The following is a 14,622-nucleotide window of genomic DNA, read 5'->3' as shown; positions in this document are numbered from 1 at the left end:
ATGGAGAGGCTTTTGCTTTTTGCTCCAATCCCCTTTGGACCAGTGGAGGCTGCTGAGGGGAGGATGGCTCATAATAATGGCTAGAATGAAGCGAATGAAATGTAGCCTAGTGGTTAGAGCGTTGGACTAGCAACTGGAAGGTTGCAAGTTCAAATCCCCGAGCTGACAAGGTACAAATCTGTCGTTCTGCCCCTGAACAGGCAGTTAACCCACTGTTCCTAGGCCGTCATTGAAAATAATAATTTGTTCTTAACTGACTTGCCTAGTTAAATAAAGGTAAACAAATTATATATAAATTCAACACATAGAAACCATGTGTTTGATATTATTCTGCTCCAGCCATTACCATGAGCCTTTCCAATTAAGGTGCCACCAACCTCCTGTGCTTTGTACACTTCTGACTGTGTGATCCCCTCCTTCGGCTCAGCTGGTCTAAATAAATCTGATGAAACAGTGCTTTTTTTTTTCTCATAAAGGGTATATGTATCTAGACCCAGGCCTTCCCTATAGGAGACCTCTGCCCGGAGCCCTTCCTATGGGCCCCCTTCCACCCAGGGGCCCCGGTCCTGCTGAGCCCCACAGCTTTGGCCACCAACCTGGTGAGAACCTTCCTTTCTAACATGTATTACAGCACCATAGATTTAGTTTTAAAATGTCTGAGATGATTTCTATGTCTGCACTATAGCCACTCTGTCAAATTAACTTCAAAAAGGTGTTTAGTGCTAGGAGTATGTAACTAAAGTGATTAAATATATTTTGAAGACAGGATCTTTAATGCCTACGTGATTCAGACCGATCTCCTTCGTCAGCAGTGAATAGTAGGAGTGTTGATGATTAGTATACCCCTGAAGAACAATCCAATGTTAGAGAATGGGCAGGATATTGTGCCTAATCTGGAAACTCCCTTGGTTTAATAGAGTTAAGCTAATAGCATTATCGAGGCATGAATGAGCCCTCTTCATCAAATAAACCCACCAAAGACGGAAGTGGATTTAGCTAGGTTATTACTGTTTTTCCTCTTGTGTTCTTGCAGACTCGTCATTTATGGGAAACAGTATGGGTCCTGGTGAAAATGAAAGAGACGTAAGTTTTCTCACCCTTCTACTAACAATAGGGGTCCAGTCATGCACTGTCTCTCGTTCTCATATTTATATATAACTAATTTCCCCATGGGGATAATAGTGTTGTACCACTACAGTGCCCTCCATCATTATTGGGTATTTGAAATGTGTTCCCTCAGTCCCATCTGTCAGCACCTGGAGATCTGCGAGACATGAGGATGGGACCTCCTCTCTTAGTACCCCCTGGTATGGGTCCCCTCCCACCCATGGACCACAGGGACCCTTACTTTGCACGCAAAGGCCCTTACGGACCTCCAGACTTTTTCTCCCCACGAGGTCCAGCCCCCATGGGCAGTAAGTATGCTGTTTTCCCTACATACAGTGCCTTGCGAAAGTATTCGGCCCCCTTGAACATTGCGACCTTTTGCCACATTTCAGGCTTCAAACATAAAGATATAAAACTGTATTTTTTTGTGAAGAATCAACAACAAGTGGGACACAATCATGAAGTGGAACGACATTGATTGAATATTTCAAATTTTTTAACAAATCAAAAACGTAAAAATTGGGCGTGCAAAATTATTCAGCCCCTTTACTTTCAGTGCAGCAAACTCTCTCCAGAAGTTCAGTGAGGATCTCTGAATGATCCAATGTTGACCTAAATGACTAATGATGATGATGATGATAAATACAATCCACCTGTGTGTAATCAAGTCTCCGTATAAATGCACCTGCACTGTGATAGTCTCAGAGGTCCGTTAAAAGCGCAGAGAACATCATGAAGAACAAGGAACACACCAGGCAGGTCCGAGATACTGTTGTGAAGAAGTTTAAAGCCGGATTTGGATACAAAAAGATTTCCCAAGCTTTAAACATCCCAAGGAGCACTGTGCAAGCGATAATATTGAAATGGAAGGAGTATCAGACCACTGCAAATCTACCAAGACCTGGCCGTCCCTCTAAACTTTCAGCTCATACAAGGAGAAGACTGATCAGAGATGCAGCCAAGAGGCCCATGATCACTCTGGATGAACTGCAGAGATCTACAGCTGAGGTGGGAGTCTCTGTCCATAGGACAACAATCAGTCGTATATTGCACAAATCTGGCCTTTATGGAAGAGTGGCAAGAAGAAAGCCATTTCTTAAAGATATCCATAAAAAGTGTTGTTTAAAGTTTGCCACAAGCCACCTGGGAGACACACCAAACATGTGGAAGAAGGTGCTCTGGTCAGATGAAACCAAAATTGAACTTTTTGGCAACAATGCAAGATGTTATGTTTGGCGTAAAAGCAACACAGCTCATCACCCTGAATACACCATCCCCACTGTCAAACATGGTGGTGGCAGCATCATGGTTTGGGCCTGCTTTTCTTCAGCAGGGACAGGGAAGATGGTTAAAATTGATTGGAAGATGGATGGAGCCAAATACAGGACCATTCTGGAAGAAAACCTGATGGAGTCTGCAAAAGACCTGAGACTGGGACGGAGATTTGTCTTCCAACAAGACGATGATCCAAAACATAAAGCAAAATCTACAATGGAATGGTTCAAAAATAAACATATCCAGGTGTTAGAATGGCCAAGTCAAAGTCCAGACCTGAATCCAATCGAGAATCTGTGGAAAGAACTGAAAACTGCTGTTCACAAATGCTCTCCATCCAACCTCACTGAGCTCGAGCTGTTTTGCAAGGAGGAATGGGAAAAAATGTCACTCTCGATGTGCAAAACTGATAGAGACATACCCCAAGCGACTTACAGCTGTAATCGCAGCAAAAGGTGGCGCTACAAAGTATTAATTTAAGGGGGCTGAATAATTTTGCACGCCCAAGTTTTCAGTTTTTGTTGGTTAAAAAAGTTTGAAATATCCAATAAATGTCGTTCCACTTCATGATTGTGTCCCACTTGTTGTTGATTCTTCACAAAAAAAAAACAGTTTTATATCTTTATGTTTGAAGCCTGAAATGTGGCAAAAGGTCGCAAAGTTCAAGGGGGCCGAATACTTTCGCAAGGCACTGTAATAAAGGCATTACGGGCCTTCCGAGTGGCGCAGTGGTCTAAGGCACTGCATCACAGTGCTAGCTGTGCCACTAGAGATTCTGGGTTCGAGTCCAGGATCTGTTGCTGCCGGCCGCAACCGGGAGGCGCACAATTGGCCCAGTGTCGTCCGGGTTAGGGGAGGGTTTGGCCTTGTCCCATCACACACTAGCGACTCTTGTGGCGGGCTGGGCGCAGAGCACACTGACACGGTCACCAGATGTACGGTGTTTCCTCCGACACATTGGTGCGGCTGGCTTCCGGGTTAAGTGGACATTGTATGCAAGCAGTGCGGCTTGGTTGGGTTGGGTTGTGTTGTGTGTTGGATGATTCACGGCTCTCAACCTTCATCTCTCCCGAGTCCGTACAGCAGTTGCAGCGACAAGACTGTAACTACCAATTGGGGAGAAAAAGGGGTATATTAAAAATAAACATTTATAATATAATATATATATATATATATATTAATATAACTGCAGGTTAAATAGTATTACATGTTTTTATGTCATTTGTTTCTATTAAATTAAGTTTTGGGTGGGAGATGAAGATTGTCATTCCATACATCATTTGCTACATCTTGCAGATTAAATGTCTCTGCCTTCATACTGGTAGACAGACTAAATGTAATCCTTTCCCCCTTATTTCCCCTGTAGTGAGAGGACCACCTCCCCCGGGAATGTTCGGGCGAGTCCCCCCTCCACCACCGCAGCATATGGGGTACCCTCCCATGAGGCCCCACCCAGACAGTTTTCCCCCTGGACCCCCTCCAAGGCCCTCCCCACCTGGCAGTGAAGTGTCTTCGGACCAATCTCCCTCTCCACATGATGTCATCTGAGCCATCTCTCTCTGTGCGGGAGAAACTCTCTTGGCCCGCTTCCTGTGTGAAACTTAATTTCCTGTTGTTGTGATAGTAGTGAGCGACTGAGCGTGTGTTCAGGGACTGTTTCCTGAAGTGTAACTTCAACATTCATATGACTCTTTCTCCCTTTTCTAGAGACTGGTAGTGGAATTATTTCCCCCACAGTCTGTTGCACACACAAACATAGATCACTGTGTCTTAGGACTTAATGAGAGAACAATACAGTACCACTAGGAGTTTTACACAACTGGAAGTACTGAGCGATCATTTATGTAACAGTTTTTTTTTGTAGCTTCACATAGCTGTATGAGTCATAAATACTCATAAAACCTAGCAGTCAAACAGGGAATTGTTTCCAGCTGTTTTTCCGACCATTTTTCTCATAGGGAATTTTAGAAACACTTTAAAATGGATGAATCGAGGCAAAGGTAAGAATCTCTATTAAAGATCAAATTTTCACTAAATGTATACTGAACAAAAATATTAACACAACATGCAAGAATTTCACTGAAAGTTCAGATGAGGAAATCAGTCAATTGAAATGAATTCATTAGGCCCTAATCTATGCATTTCACATGACTGGGAATATTGATATGCAACTGTTGGACATAGTTACCTTAAGAAAAGGGCTTCCTGATCATGTCATGGTATTTCTGTGCATTCAAATTGCAATTGATAAAATGCTATTTTGCTTATGCTTGCCCATACCAAAACCAAGTTCACAACATAAACATCAGCAAACTGATCACCCACATGACACCATACACGTGGTCTGCGGATGCCAAATTCTCTAAGACGGCTGAGGCAGCTTACTGGTGAGAATAGCTTTGGTGGGCATTCCAATTGAACGCTCCCTCAAAACTGGAGACATCTGTGGCATGTGACAACTGCACATTTTAGAGTGGCCTTCTATTGTCCAATGACAATGCTGTTTAATCAACTGCTTGATATGCCACTCAGGTGGATGGATTATCTTGGCAGAGGAGAAATGCTCACTAACAGATGTGTGCAAAACATTTGGAGAATTTCAGGAGTCTTATTGCAGCTCGTGAAACATGGGCCCAACACTTGCTGCGTTTCATATTTTTGTTCAGTGCAGTAATACATTGGCTACATTTCTGTAAACTGTCTTGAGCAAGTTTTAAATTGACATTACCTGTTGGCAAAGGTGTCACCTAAAGATGTTCAGGGGCTTGCAGGGATTTGCCATTTTGCATGATGTCTAGTAATTAGCATTTTTGAATCTGAATAAAGAGCCGACTATGTCTCCTTTGTCCAAGAGTGTTATCAAAATGTCACGCCAGGGTAAGCCTACACAGCCCTTAAGTGTTTCTGAAATCCCTACAGGAAGTGGGAAAATAATTTCTCTGACCACTAGGTGTTATGGGTATGATGACTCTATAGCTATGTGAATCTGCCTTGTTCTGAGTGGCGACTTGGACTAACTTGAAGAGTGCGTTTGCTTGTCTTGTTAAAGGCCTTTTAAATCAATCTTAAGTCCCTTTCATTCTTGACATGGGTATATAGAGATTGTGAAGGAATTGTCTAAATTGAGCTAAAAAAAAACTTTTTAGCATTGAGGTCTTGACCGTCCATAGTTTGATCATTAAAGGTCATGGAATATGAAGAGATTTATTGTAAAATGTTATGCTCAAGTAATTCAATTGTTGCTGTTGTAATGTTCATATAGTATCAAATGTTTCATTAAAAATGACATTGGTCCTATTCAGGTATAGTTGTAACCTCATGATCTGAACCATATAAGCTGTGCCAAGTCACAAATGTCCAACGGCGTCTAGCTCTGACATGTTCCTGTAAGGTCAAATTACACCTGATGAATATTAAGGGTGAGATGTTGCACAAGATTAAACACTGCAATAAAAACTAAGGATCAGAAACAATGAATAATACGAAAGACCATGTGTCTTTATAATGCTTTTATTCACTGATTAAAAGAAGCATTCAACATTGATTCAAATCAACATTCAGCTGGTTTACCCAATCTGTCAGTTATGGGGTTTTTTCATAGGATTTTCCTTCTTTAGCTATCTTGAAACCTTGGATCACTTTTCTAAATCAATAAAATTCTCTCCACACCTGGCATTTTCACACATGCGCCAGTGGATTTCCCATTAGCAGATGTACATATAAAATCCAATGCTATGTGCTCACTTGAAACAGAACACACCTGTCCAAATATTTAAACATTTAAGATGGTAACAAACCGCGTTCATAAATAGAACCCAGACATGTTGCATAAGAGTATATGTATTGATATATACAAATATGCAATGCGAGTTATTTTCTTCCCCAAAAATTTATAAGGACGCAGCCCAGGTGTTCGCACTGCTCGTGCCCCCGTGGTTGCCACTTGTAATGTATGACTTATTTTATTGCAAACTGTCCTGATTTTAAACAAATGCACGACATTCGTACCACTTAACTGGGGCCTGCTGGCCAGTCTCATAGAGACCATGTCTGTAACCCACGGTTGCCTTTGAAACAGTTTGGCTTCCGAAGAATCAAGATCTTAAAACAATAATAATTGTAATAAGGCCAAGTATCGTAGCAAGTTATTTCCATTTGTAAGTGACAAAAAAAAAAGAAGCCACAGGATTATATGCATTCCACTTGCATAGTTTGACTGCTGTAATGCAAGCCAGCCATTAAGAGATGTGGCTTGTTTTAAGCTCGCCTCCCTCCTGACCCTCACAACAGTGGACCTGTGGTATTACAGTGGTTCAGGTTTTTAATAATGGAATAAAACCAAAGACAGAAAGCATCAGTTCTTCTCACTCAGGTCTCTTAACTTCAAGCATTTACACTCTTAAGGCTGGCATGAGTTCATTTAGCTGTAAGGTACTGTAGCTTTCTGAGTGCAATACGCTTCTATAGGCAACAGTTAGACCTGCCCTCCAAGCAGCTCACTGTAGCTACACAGCTTCATCCTACTCAAGAGAGATTTGGATTGCAAATGCATATAAAAAGTGTTCAGAAATAATAAAACAATAGCAAATAAAAAAAGGGGATCCAACCTCACAGTTGTAACCTACAAATAACCCAACTGGTCTTTTTGTCCATAGTAACAAAATATCCCTAGTCTGCTCTCCTGTGCCTTTTAAACATGCAGAAAGACTGGGGTAAACAACCTCTATGCAAACAATTATTTTCATCAAAAGACCAGTTGTGACCTACCTACTGGATCCCGTTACCCTTCAAAACAAAGAATAAAACAGTAAAAAAAATAAGTCATCTCATGCAGACATTTGGCCATTTTGTTTGTTTTTAACTCCCCAGTGGAATGTTCCTTACACGTTTCTTAGCAGCGTACTGGTCTGATAGAATCAACCAATCTTGATTTTATCTATACTTAAATTACATTCACTCTTCACAGTGATACAGGTGCATTTGTAAAGAGAGAGAGCTCTACTGTTGTTGACCAAACCACAGCTCAGCTGTGCACCACATGTGGTCCAACTTCACCCCCTATTCAGTAAGTATATCATATTTCTAGAAGTATAGTAGTAGTTGTAAAGGAGTAGTCGTAGTAGTACATCACGGCTGATCAGCCATGGGCCCTGCCCTCTGCCAGCATGTGGGCACTTTAAGAGTTGTTTCACACCGTGATCTTTGGCAGCTGACGCAGACGCGCTGACACAACGTTTTTAAAATCCAGTGACTTGTTGGAAAAAAGATTGATCCTAACTTTCATTATGATGTTGAGGCCTGAGCGATGGAAATCATTTCCTCCTCTCCCGCAACTGACAGTAACCCTGAGAAAGGCTGTTTCCTGCTCACGGGTGAGAAAGTGGTACACCATGTTTTACTTCAAACACACCATACACCCCCTTCTCTGATGTATGCACTTTTGAAACTTTAAACAAAACATACACCAAAAAAAACAAACACTAATGCGTAAATGAGCTATGCTTCTGTAACGGTAGTCAAATGCGGTACTAGACAATGAACTGGAAACGAACGCAGAACAAATGGAACATTTGAAATTAAAGCTCCTCTGGATTTAGGCACAGCATGAATGCAACATTAGGATGTTTTACACATTGTAACAATTGACTGGCATTCGTCATCCTCTACCTCTAACAAGGTCTTACCCTACCCCTGTTCAGCACAAACAAGTTAACTCCAAATATAGAATATTATCTATCCTTTTTGGTGTGGTACTAAAAATAGACAAAACTTGAACACTTTTAGAATCCCTCTTAACATGCATATAGTTTCAATATTACTTTTTCCCCATAATGATGCTTCTCATGCATAAACCGTAGATAGACTAAGTTTACTCCGAGTGGAACCTTGCATGCAGGCTCATATCTGACTGCAACAGCTAAACAGATTAGTAGTGGATTCCACAGGCTGATTGTGACATTGTTTGAAACATGGATCACACACACTTCTTGCCATCTGATGTCAGATGTTTCTATGCAAGATCATTTTTTCCTCAATATACAGTACTTTATCTATTCTTTAACTGAAATGGCTGGCTTTGGTAGTACCAATGAAAGTCATGGGCACGGAGGAACGCAACAAGAAGCAATAGCCGACCGACGGCTTCATAACCACTCAAGGTCAAGAGATGTAGCCTACTCTCGTCTCTCTGGAATGTTACAACATCTCAGCAGCACAGAACAAGCAGAGGCCTACCAGAGAGGTCACTTATTCCAGGCCCCACACACTGTACTGCCTTATCAGTCAAGACTGGTTCCCTAAGCTTTACAAGCGAGGATAAAGAAGAAGATATTCGTACGTAGGGGGAATTCTGGATAGCAGACAACTTTACACATTAAAAAAGGTTGTTAGCTTCACATTTACATTCTACCACTGAGCAACCAACTTCAGATTCCCTCTACTACTCTGAGCTCTAAAACAGCAAGTACACAACAATAGAAAACGTCATTAAAAGTCTTTTCACAGACGGACATCACAGATCTTAACCTTCTTAAAAGTTCAATCGAGGGAACGAGGCGGGGCTAGAAAAATAAAACCAACAACCTCTGGTGTGCGTTGTGTTGGAAGATTTCTTTCCCCAGTATTAGTATCCAGTATTCAGTCCCACCACCACGCACACTGGTCCTTAGAACAACAGAAAGCTTTGCATTAAAATAAAGCCTTCATTGGAAAAAAGTACAGAAAGTGCAAAAATCCTGAGATATGGAACAAGCAAATATATGCCTCCCTCCATCCAACGCTCAGCAGGTGAAACACTGTGGCCCTGGAGTCAGTCAACACAGCAAGTACTTTGCCCTAAAACTGTGAACAAGAGAAATACGTGCAAGGAGTAGTTTGCCATTCTTTAAACTCTTTCAACACCTTAATCTTAAAACAAATGTACGACTAAGTTTGTTTACCCCGTGGTAAAAGGGGCAGATTTGATGGCAAAAACGATTGAATCCAGAACGCAAGGGGATTTCCAAGGCAACTGTGACTCAAGAAAAACTGGATTAAACTGACAGACTAGCTGATTGTTTCATAGTATACATCATCATCATCACCCCCAACACCATCTTCATCATCATGTTTTGCCTACCTGAGACAGACAGAGGATTTTTCTGAGAGCAAACTGCAACACATAACTGTCAATGCTGACCCCTGACTAAAGTACTGCAGCTGTACGTAGGCAGTTCAAAGGGCCTCAGCATGAGTGTGTCAGTGTGGAAACCTCAGCAATTGGTTTCACCAACAGAACTGTATCACATCCCACCTCTAGGCTGAGAAGAACCAGCAGGATCTTAGTCCCGTAACATAGCAATCATATTATCTCCAAAACACAAAAGTAAAGAGCAGACAGGAAGGGAGGGGTTAGGGGGGGCCTAACAGTCCACCAGCACTGTCCCTCCCTCTGCCGGAAGACCACTGGACTAATCTCCCCTTAAAAAGGTGAACAAACAATTACAAAGGATTCCGTCATTGCAAAAAGCCAAGGTGGATTAACTGATAAGTTAGTTTACGGTAACTCAGCACTCGCTAAGAGAAAAACAACAAACAGACAAAACAAAAAAGAAAACTTGCAATACAAGTAAGCTAGCTGTGTAAAAAAAAGCCCCCTCCATACACCAATCGCTCAATTAGCTACTAATCAAATACCCAACTATACTCTCCTATTCATAAGCAGGATATATATAGATAGATATAAATATAGAGCTAATACTGATTAAACACAGCACATATAAAGGATTAGTTCATTCTACAAAGAAAAAAATATAAACTAAAAATAAAGTATGCAAATGAGATAGGACCCATAAGGTTTAGATTATATCATCATGACAAGCACTGAGCATGTGCAGCAGGCCAGACCAGGGTCGTGTTCTTTAGGGCACGCAACAGAAAACATTTCAAAACGTTTTGCAACAGAAAACAGAAGATGAGCGTTTCTTACTGGACAAGTCCGGGTAGTCCCTCCCTGTCTTGTTTTCTTCCGTTTGGTGCCTAATGAACACGACCCAGATGGAGGCCCAGCCTGGCGGTTGTAGCTCTAGTCTACATGCCCAGGCTGAAGCTCTGCATCTCCCTGTGGAAGTGCTGGGTGGGCTCGCTGAGGACCAAGTTGGAGTCCATGGAGGGGTGCCAGATGCGCCCCAGGCCCTGGGACACCTCCTTCACCAGGTTGTGGACGGGGTCACCCTCCATGAAGACCCCCTGGTCCGGGTCGAAGTCGATACTCTCCTCGGACACAGCCAGGACCTTGAGGCTGGAGCCACGTAGACGGGAGATGGCCACCAGGTTGTGGGACCACACAGTGTAGCCTGTGGTGTTCAGACAGAGGAGAATCACATTGAACACCACTTTAGAAAAAACATACTGCATACTGAATGTAAACCAACTCCATTTGATCTGTGCTATACAAATCAACATGCTGCCAATATGACCTCTACACTATACACACACTAGACATAACATTACTCCTATAGAAAAGATCTATAACTGGTTATTTTATCTGCGCAACTAGAACCCATGATATTTTAAATGTAAATCACTCCCATTAAAATGTTAGTCTACACTAAAAGTGTTGAGCTATATAATACTAGCTTTTGACCCAGGCTGACTCACCATGGATAACCAGGACAGAGAGGTGTACGCAGCGCCAGGCCAGTAGGACCAGCGGGTCCTCGTTGCGGTTGACACTGAGGTCAGGGAAGCCGGTGTCATCCCTCATCAGGACGAAGTGGCTCAGGGTCTTGTTGTACTGCTGGGAAATGAGCTCCAGAGTGCCGTCTGTGACCAGGGTGGAGTAGCTGTCCAGGTGGATCCTCTCCAGGGGCAGGCTGGGCTTGAGCACCCTCAGCAGGTCCTGGCTGGACACATCCAGGGCCATCATGTAGACCCGCAGGTTAGCGCAGCGTCGGACCAGGGCCTTCCAGTCATCCTCACTGGCGGTGCAATCCAGCGGCTTGGCCTCCAGAGCGGCGCCATTCACCATCAAGGAGAGGCGGTGTAGTGGAGCACGGTGTCCTCCAGCCAGCAGGCGGCACATCTCAGACGTGAAGTCACAGAAGTCGAGGGCCAGGGAACGCAGGTGGACAAGGCGCTCCAGCTCCACAGGGGAGGACAGGCAGGGCAGCTGGTTGTCCAACAGGCTGAGGTGCTCCAGGGAGGCAGCGCTGGGGTTGGACAGAGAGGCCAGGGAGAAGGGGGTCACCACACCCAGCATGAAGGCTGAGGACAGCCACTTCATCTGCCTGCTGTTAGACAAAACTTCCACTAACAGCTGCTGGATCCTATTTCAGGCCAGAGGAATACAAACACAAAGACAGAAAGAGAGAGAGAGAGAGGAGAGAGAAAGTTAGAATCTTTATAACGTCTAACTCTCATATCTGCAAATAAAAGCCTACTCTAAATGAGTACAGGAAAAAAAAACTAGGCAGAACATAAATCCTATTAGGTTACCTGGGGCAGCAGGTAGCCTAGTGGTTAGAGCATTGGCCCAGTAACCAAAAGGTTGCTAGATTGCTAGATCAAATCCCCGAGCTGACAAGGTCAAAATCTGTCATAAGGCACCTTCATTGTAAATAAGAATGAGTTCTTAACTGAATTGCCTAATCAAATAAAGGTTAAATAAATAAATAACCTAGTTATGTAATTCTATGAGGCAGAATTTCAACTGAGGACAGTTTGTACTGTGATTTTGTCAACTTGGGCAAGATATAAAGCCACTCACTCTTTGATTTTCACTCCTCCTTGGTCAACCTGGTTGAGATAGGCACTGTCCAGAATGCCCTCATCCTGAAGAATGCAGGTATCCCCATACAGACTCAGCTTCTGGAGATTTCTAGAGCGAGAAAGTAGTGAGCTTTAGACAAAACCAGACACAATCAGACATAGTGGAGGTCAGTGACAGTATGTTCTAATTGTACACTGCAACAAATACGACTGCAAACAAGCACGTCCTCACCAATTTTCCAGAAGGCCTGTGACAATCAGCACCTTTCAACATCACTGGTGTACACCACAAACCCAGCATTCCTCATTTGACTGTACAACCAACATCTCTAGAGCTATCTTTCACAAGTGTGCTGTTATTGAATGAGTACTGGAATGGACTACAAACAAAGAAATGCCTCAAGACAGCTTTAGTCTCCCTATGTGGCAGTGCAACTGGAACTTTTCAGGACAGTACGTGTCCAAAAGATATTGGCATATTGTTAGTACAGGTTCGAGAAGCCGGACTTGCAAATGAAAGCATGCTGCCAATGTCATTGCTGACCTTAGTGGTTCCGTTTATAGATTACCTGAGCATGACCACCACTGCTGCAGCAATGCAGTTCAAATTATAAACATGCCCTAGCAACATTTGCATACCAGGCAGAAAAACAGACTTCAGACTGACATGTCCTATATACCAAGTAGCTAGATTATAGCTTGAATAGGCAAAAAACGACACATCAATCAGGCAGTATAAGCAGAAATCCGTAGTGAACGACATGGCCCGATTACGTAATGACATGGTGGGTTTGTTTATAGTTAGGCTAGCTAAAGGTTAGCTCACTGACTACGCAGACCCAACACACTCAAATTGACGAGTATGGCGTAGCTGACGCACTTCGCATTAAACATTATGTTGATGTATCCAACTACCTGTTGTTTCGAATACATCCGAGGACACACAACACCTGGTCCAAATAGGTGATAATTGCCTCTTTCCAGCGGCCAGGGAACTGAGGGTCGCTTTCGACAGATTCCATCCTGCCCTCCACGCCATTCAATGGCCTTAGATATCCTTCAACTGGGGCAAACTCGAGCTGTAGCTCGCGCACGAAGGAGCCAAACTTCCTCATGAGAAAGTCTAATCTTGGGGTCTGTTCGGAGCCATAGCCTCCCCCATTCGAGCCACCTCCGACACGCAACTTGAGCTCCATCCAAAGCGATGGGTAAAACAGACACTCCCTCCAGCGAGAGCACACGGACGAGGCCCGAAGCTTGTCACGGTCGGACAAGAATGAAAATATGTGGACGATAAGCTCGCTTGGTAAAGCCATGGCTCCAACACCCCCGCACAGAGCCATGGCGCAGGCCACTAAACTATTATTCGCAAACAAAAGTGTAAATATAACCGTTGTAAGATTGTGCGACAACGGTACTGTTCCGCTACTCTCTGTGTGGAAAACAAACAACATTCAGCAGCTTTGCGTTCAATACTATTGGATCATACCACTTCTATGACTATGTGGGGGATGAAAACAATACTCTGCAAAATCCCACTTATGAAACAGGCCGACATAGTTTGTTTTCCTTATGAAAATACATCTGTTTGATACACTTTTAGTTTCCCTATAGTATGTTGTCCATTTCGTTGTACTAACGACATCTTCAAATGTAGTATTATTTTATCAAGCCATTTGGAGAAATGGTTTGACCCAAGTGCTGTTATTTTTGCCATACCTCTCAAGTGCGCAAGGTGGAGGACTTTCATTGCAGTTGAGCCCCGCACTTTCATTGCAGCTGAGCAGGGTCAAATAATAATAATCACAGTGGTTGTAGAGGGTGCAACAGGTCAGCACCTCAGGAGTAAATGTCAATTGGCTTTTCATAGCCGAGCATTCAGAGCTCGAGACAGCAGGTGTGGTAGAGAGAGAGAGTCGAAAACAGCAGGTCCAGGACAAGGTAGCACACCCGGTGAACAGGTCAGGGTTCCATAGCTGCAGGCAGAGCAGTTGAAACTGGAGCAGCAGCACGACTAAGTGGACTGGGGACAGTAAGGAGTCATCAGGCCAGGTAGTCCTGAGGCATGGTCCTAGGCCTCAGGTCCTCCGGGGAGGGAAGGGAGAGAGAATTAGAAGGAGAAAACTTAAATTCACGCAGGACACTGGATAAGACAGGAGAATTACACCAGATATAACAGACTGACTCTAGCCCCCTGACACAAACTATTGCAGCATAGATACTGGAGGCTGAGACAGGAGGGGTCGGGAGACACTGCAGCCCCGTCCAATGATACCCCCGGACAGGGCCAACCAGGCAGGATATAACCCCAACAACTTTGCCCGAAGCACAGCCCCCACACCACTAGAGGGATATCCGCAAACCACCAACTTACTACCCTGAGGCAAGGCTGAGTATAGCCCACAAAGATCTCACCCACGGCACGAACCCGAGGGGACGCCAACTCGGACAGGAAGATCACGTCAGTGACTCAACCCACTCAAGTGACGCACC

The 14,622-nt window shown here is 43.6% G+C and overlaps 2 protein-coding genes and 1 long non-coding RNA gene across 19 annotated transcripts in view; 2 read left to right on the top strand and 1 right to left on the bottom strand.

Annotated features, from left to right (window-relative positions):
- Positions 1 to 5,864, top strand: part of mia2 (MIA SH3 domain ER export factor 2) — a 28,670-nt gene extending 22,806 nt beyond the window's left edge. For 13 of the 17 annotated variants that reach the window (XM_090221052.1, XM_036963134.2, XM_090221051.1 and 10 more), the window contains 4 exons: positions 477 to 599; positions 1,034 to 1,083; positions 1,241 to 1,415; positions 3,749 to 5,864. In XM_090221052.1, the coding sequence (XP_090077178.1) occupies positions 477 to 599; positions 1,034 to 1,083; positions 1,241 to 1,415; positions 3,749 to 3,930 (530 nt within the window). In that variant the 3' untranslated portion in view covers positions 3,931 to 5,864. The remainder of the gene's footprint in view (positions 1 to 476; positions 600 to 1,033; positions 1,084 to 1,240; positions 1,416 to 3,748) is intronic. The other 4 variants (XM_036963136.2, XM_090221054.1, XM_036963135.2 and 1 more) reach the window with 1 other exon arrangement.
- LOC149972127 (uncharacterized) overlaps positions 1 to 14,622 on the top strand; it is a 645,576-nt gene that overhangs the window by 568,241 nt on the left and 62,713 nt on the right. The window lies entirely within an intron of this gene.
- On the bottom strand, positions 5,877 to 13,625 carry LOC110505741 (F-box only protein 33). The gene is made up of 4 exons (XM_021585155.3): positions 13,045 to 13,625; positions 12,128 to 12,238; positions 11,020 to 11,687; positions 5,877 to 10,715 (listed from the first exon to the last, which is right to left on the bottom strand). Exons 1-4 carry the CDS (start codon positions 13,581 to 13,583, stop codon positions 10,450 to 10,452), a joined length of 1,584 nt encoding a protein of 527 aa, XP_021440830.1. The 5' UTR covers positions 13,584 to 13,625; the 3' UTR covers positions 5,877 to 10,449.

This window comes from Oncorhynchus mykiss, chromosome 25, assembly GCF_057628025.1.
Source record: "Oncorhynchus mykiss isolate SJ-2025 chromosome 25, ASM5762802v1, whole genome shotgun sequence".
In the NCBI taxonomy this organism is placed as follows: domain Eukaryota; kingdom Metazoa; phylum Chordata; class Actinopteri; order Salmoniformes; family Salmonidae; genus Oncorhynchus; species Oncorhynchus mykiss.
This window is presented reverse-complemented; position numbering and strand designations above follow the sequence as displayed.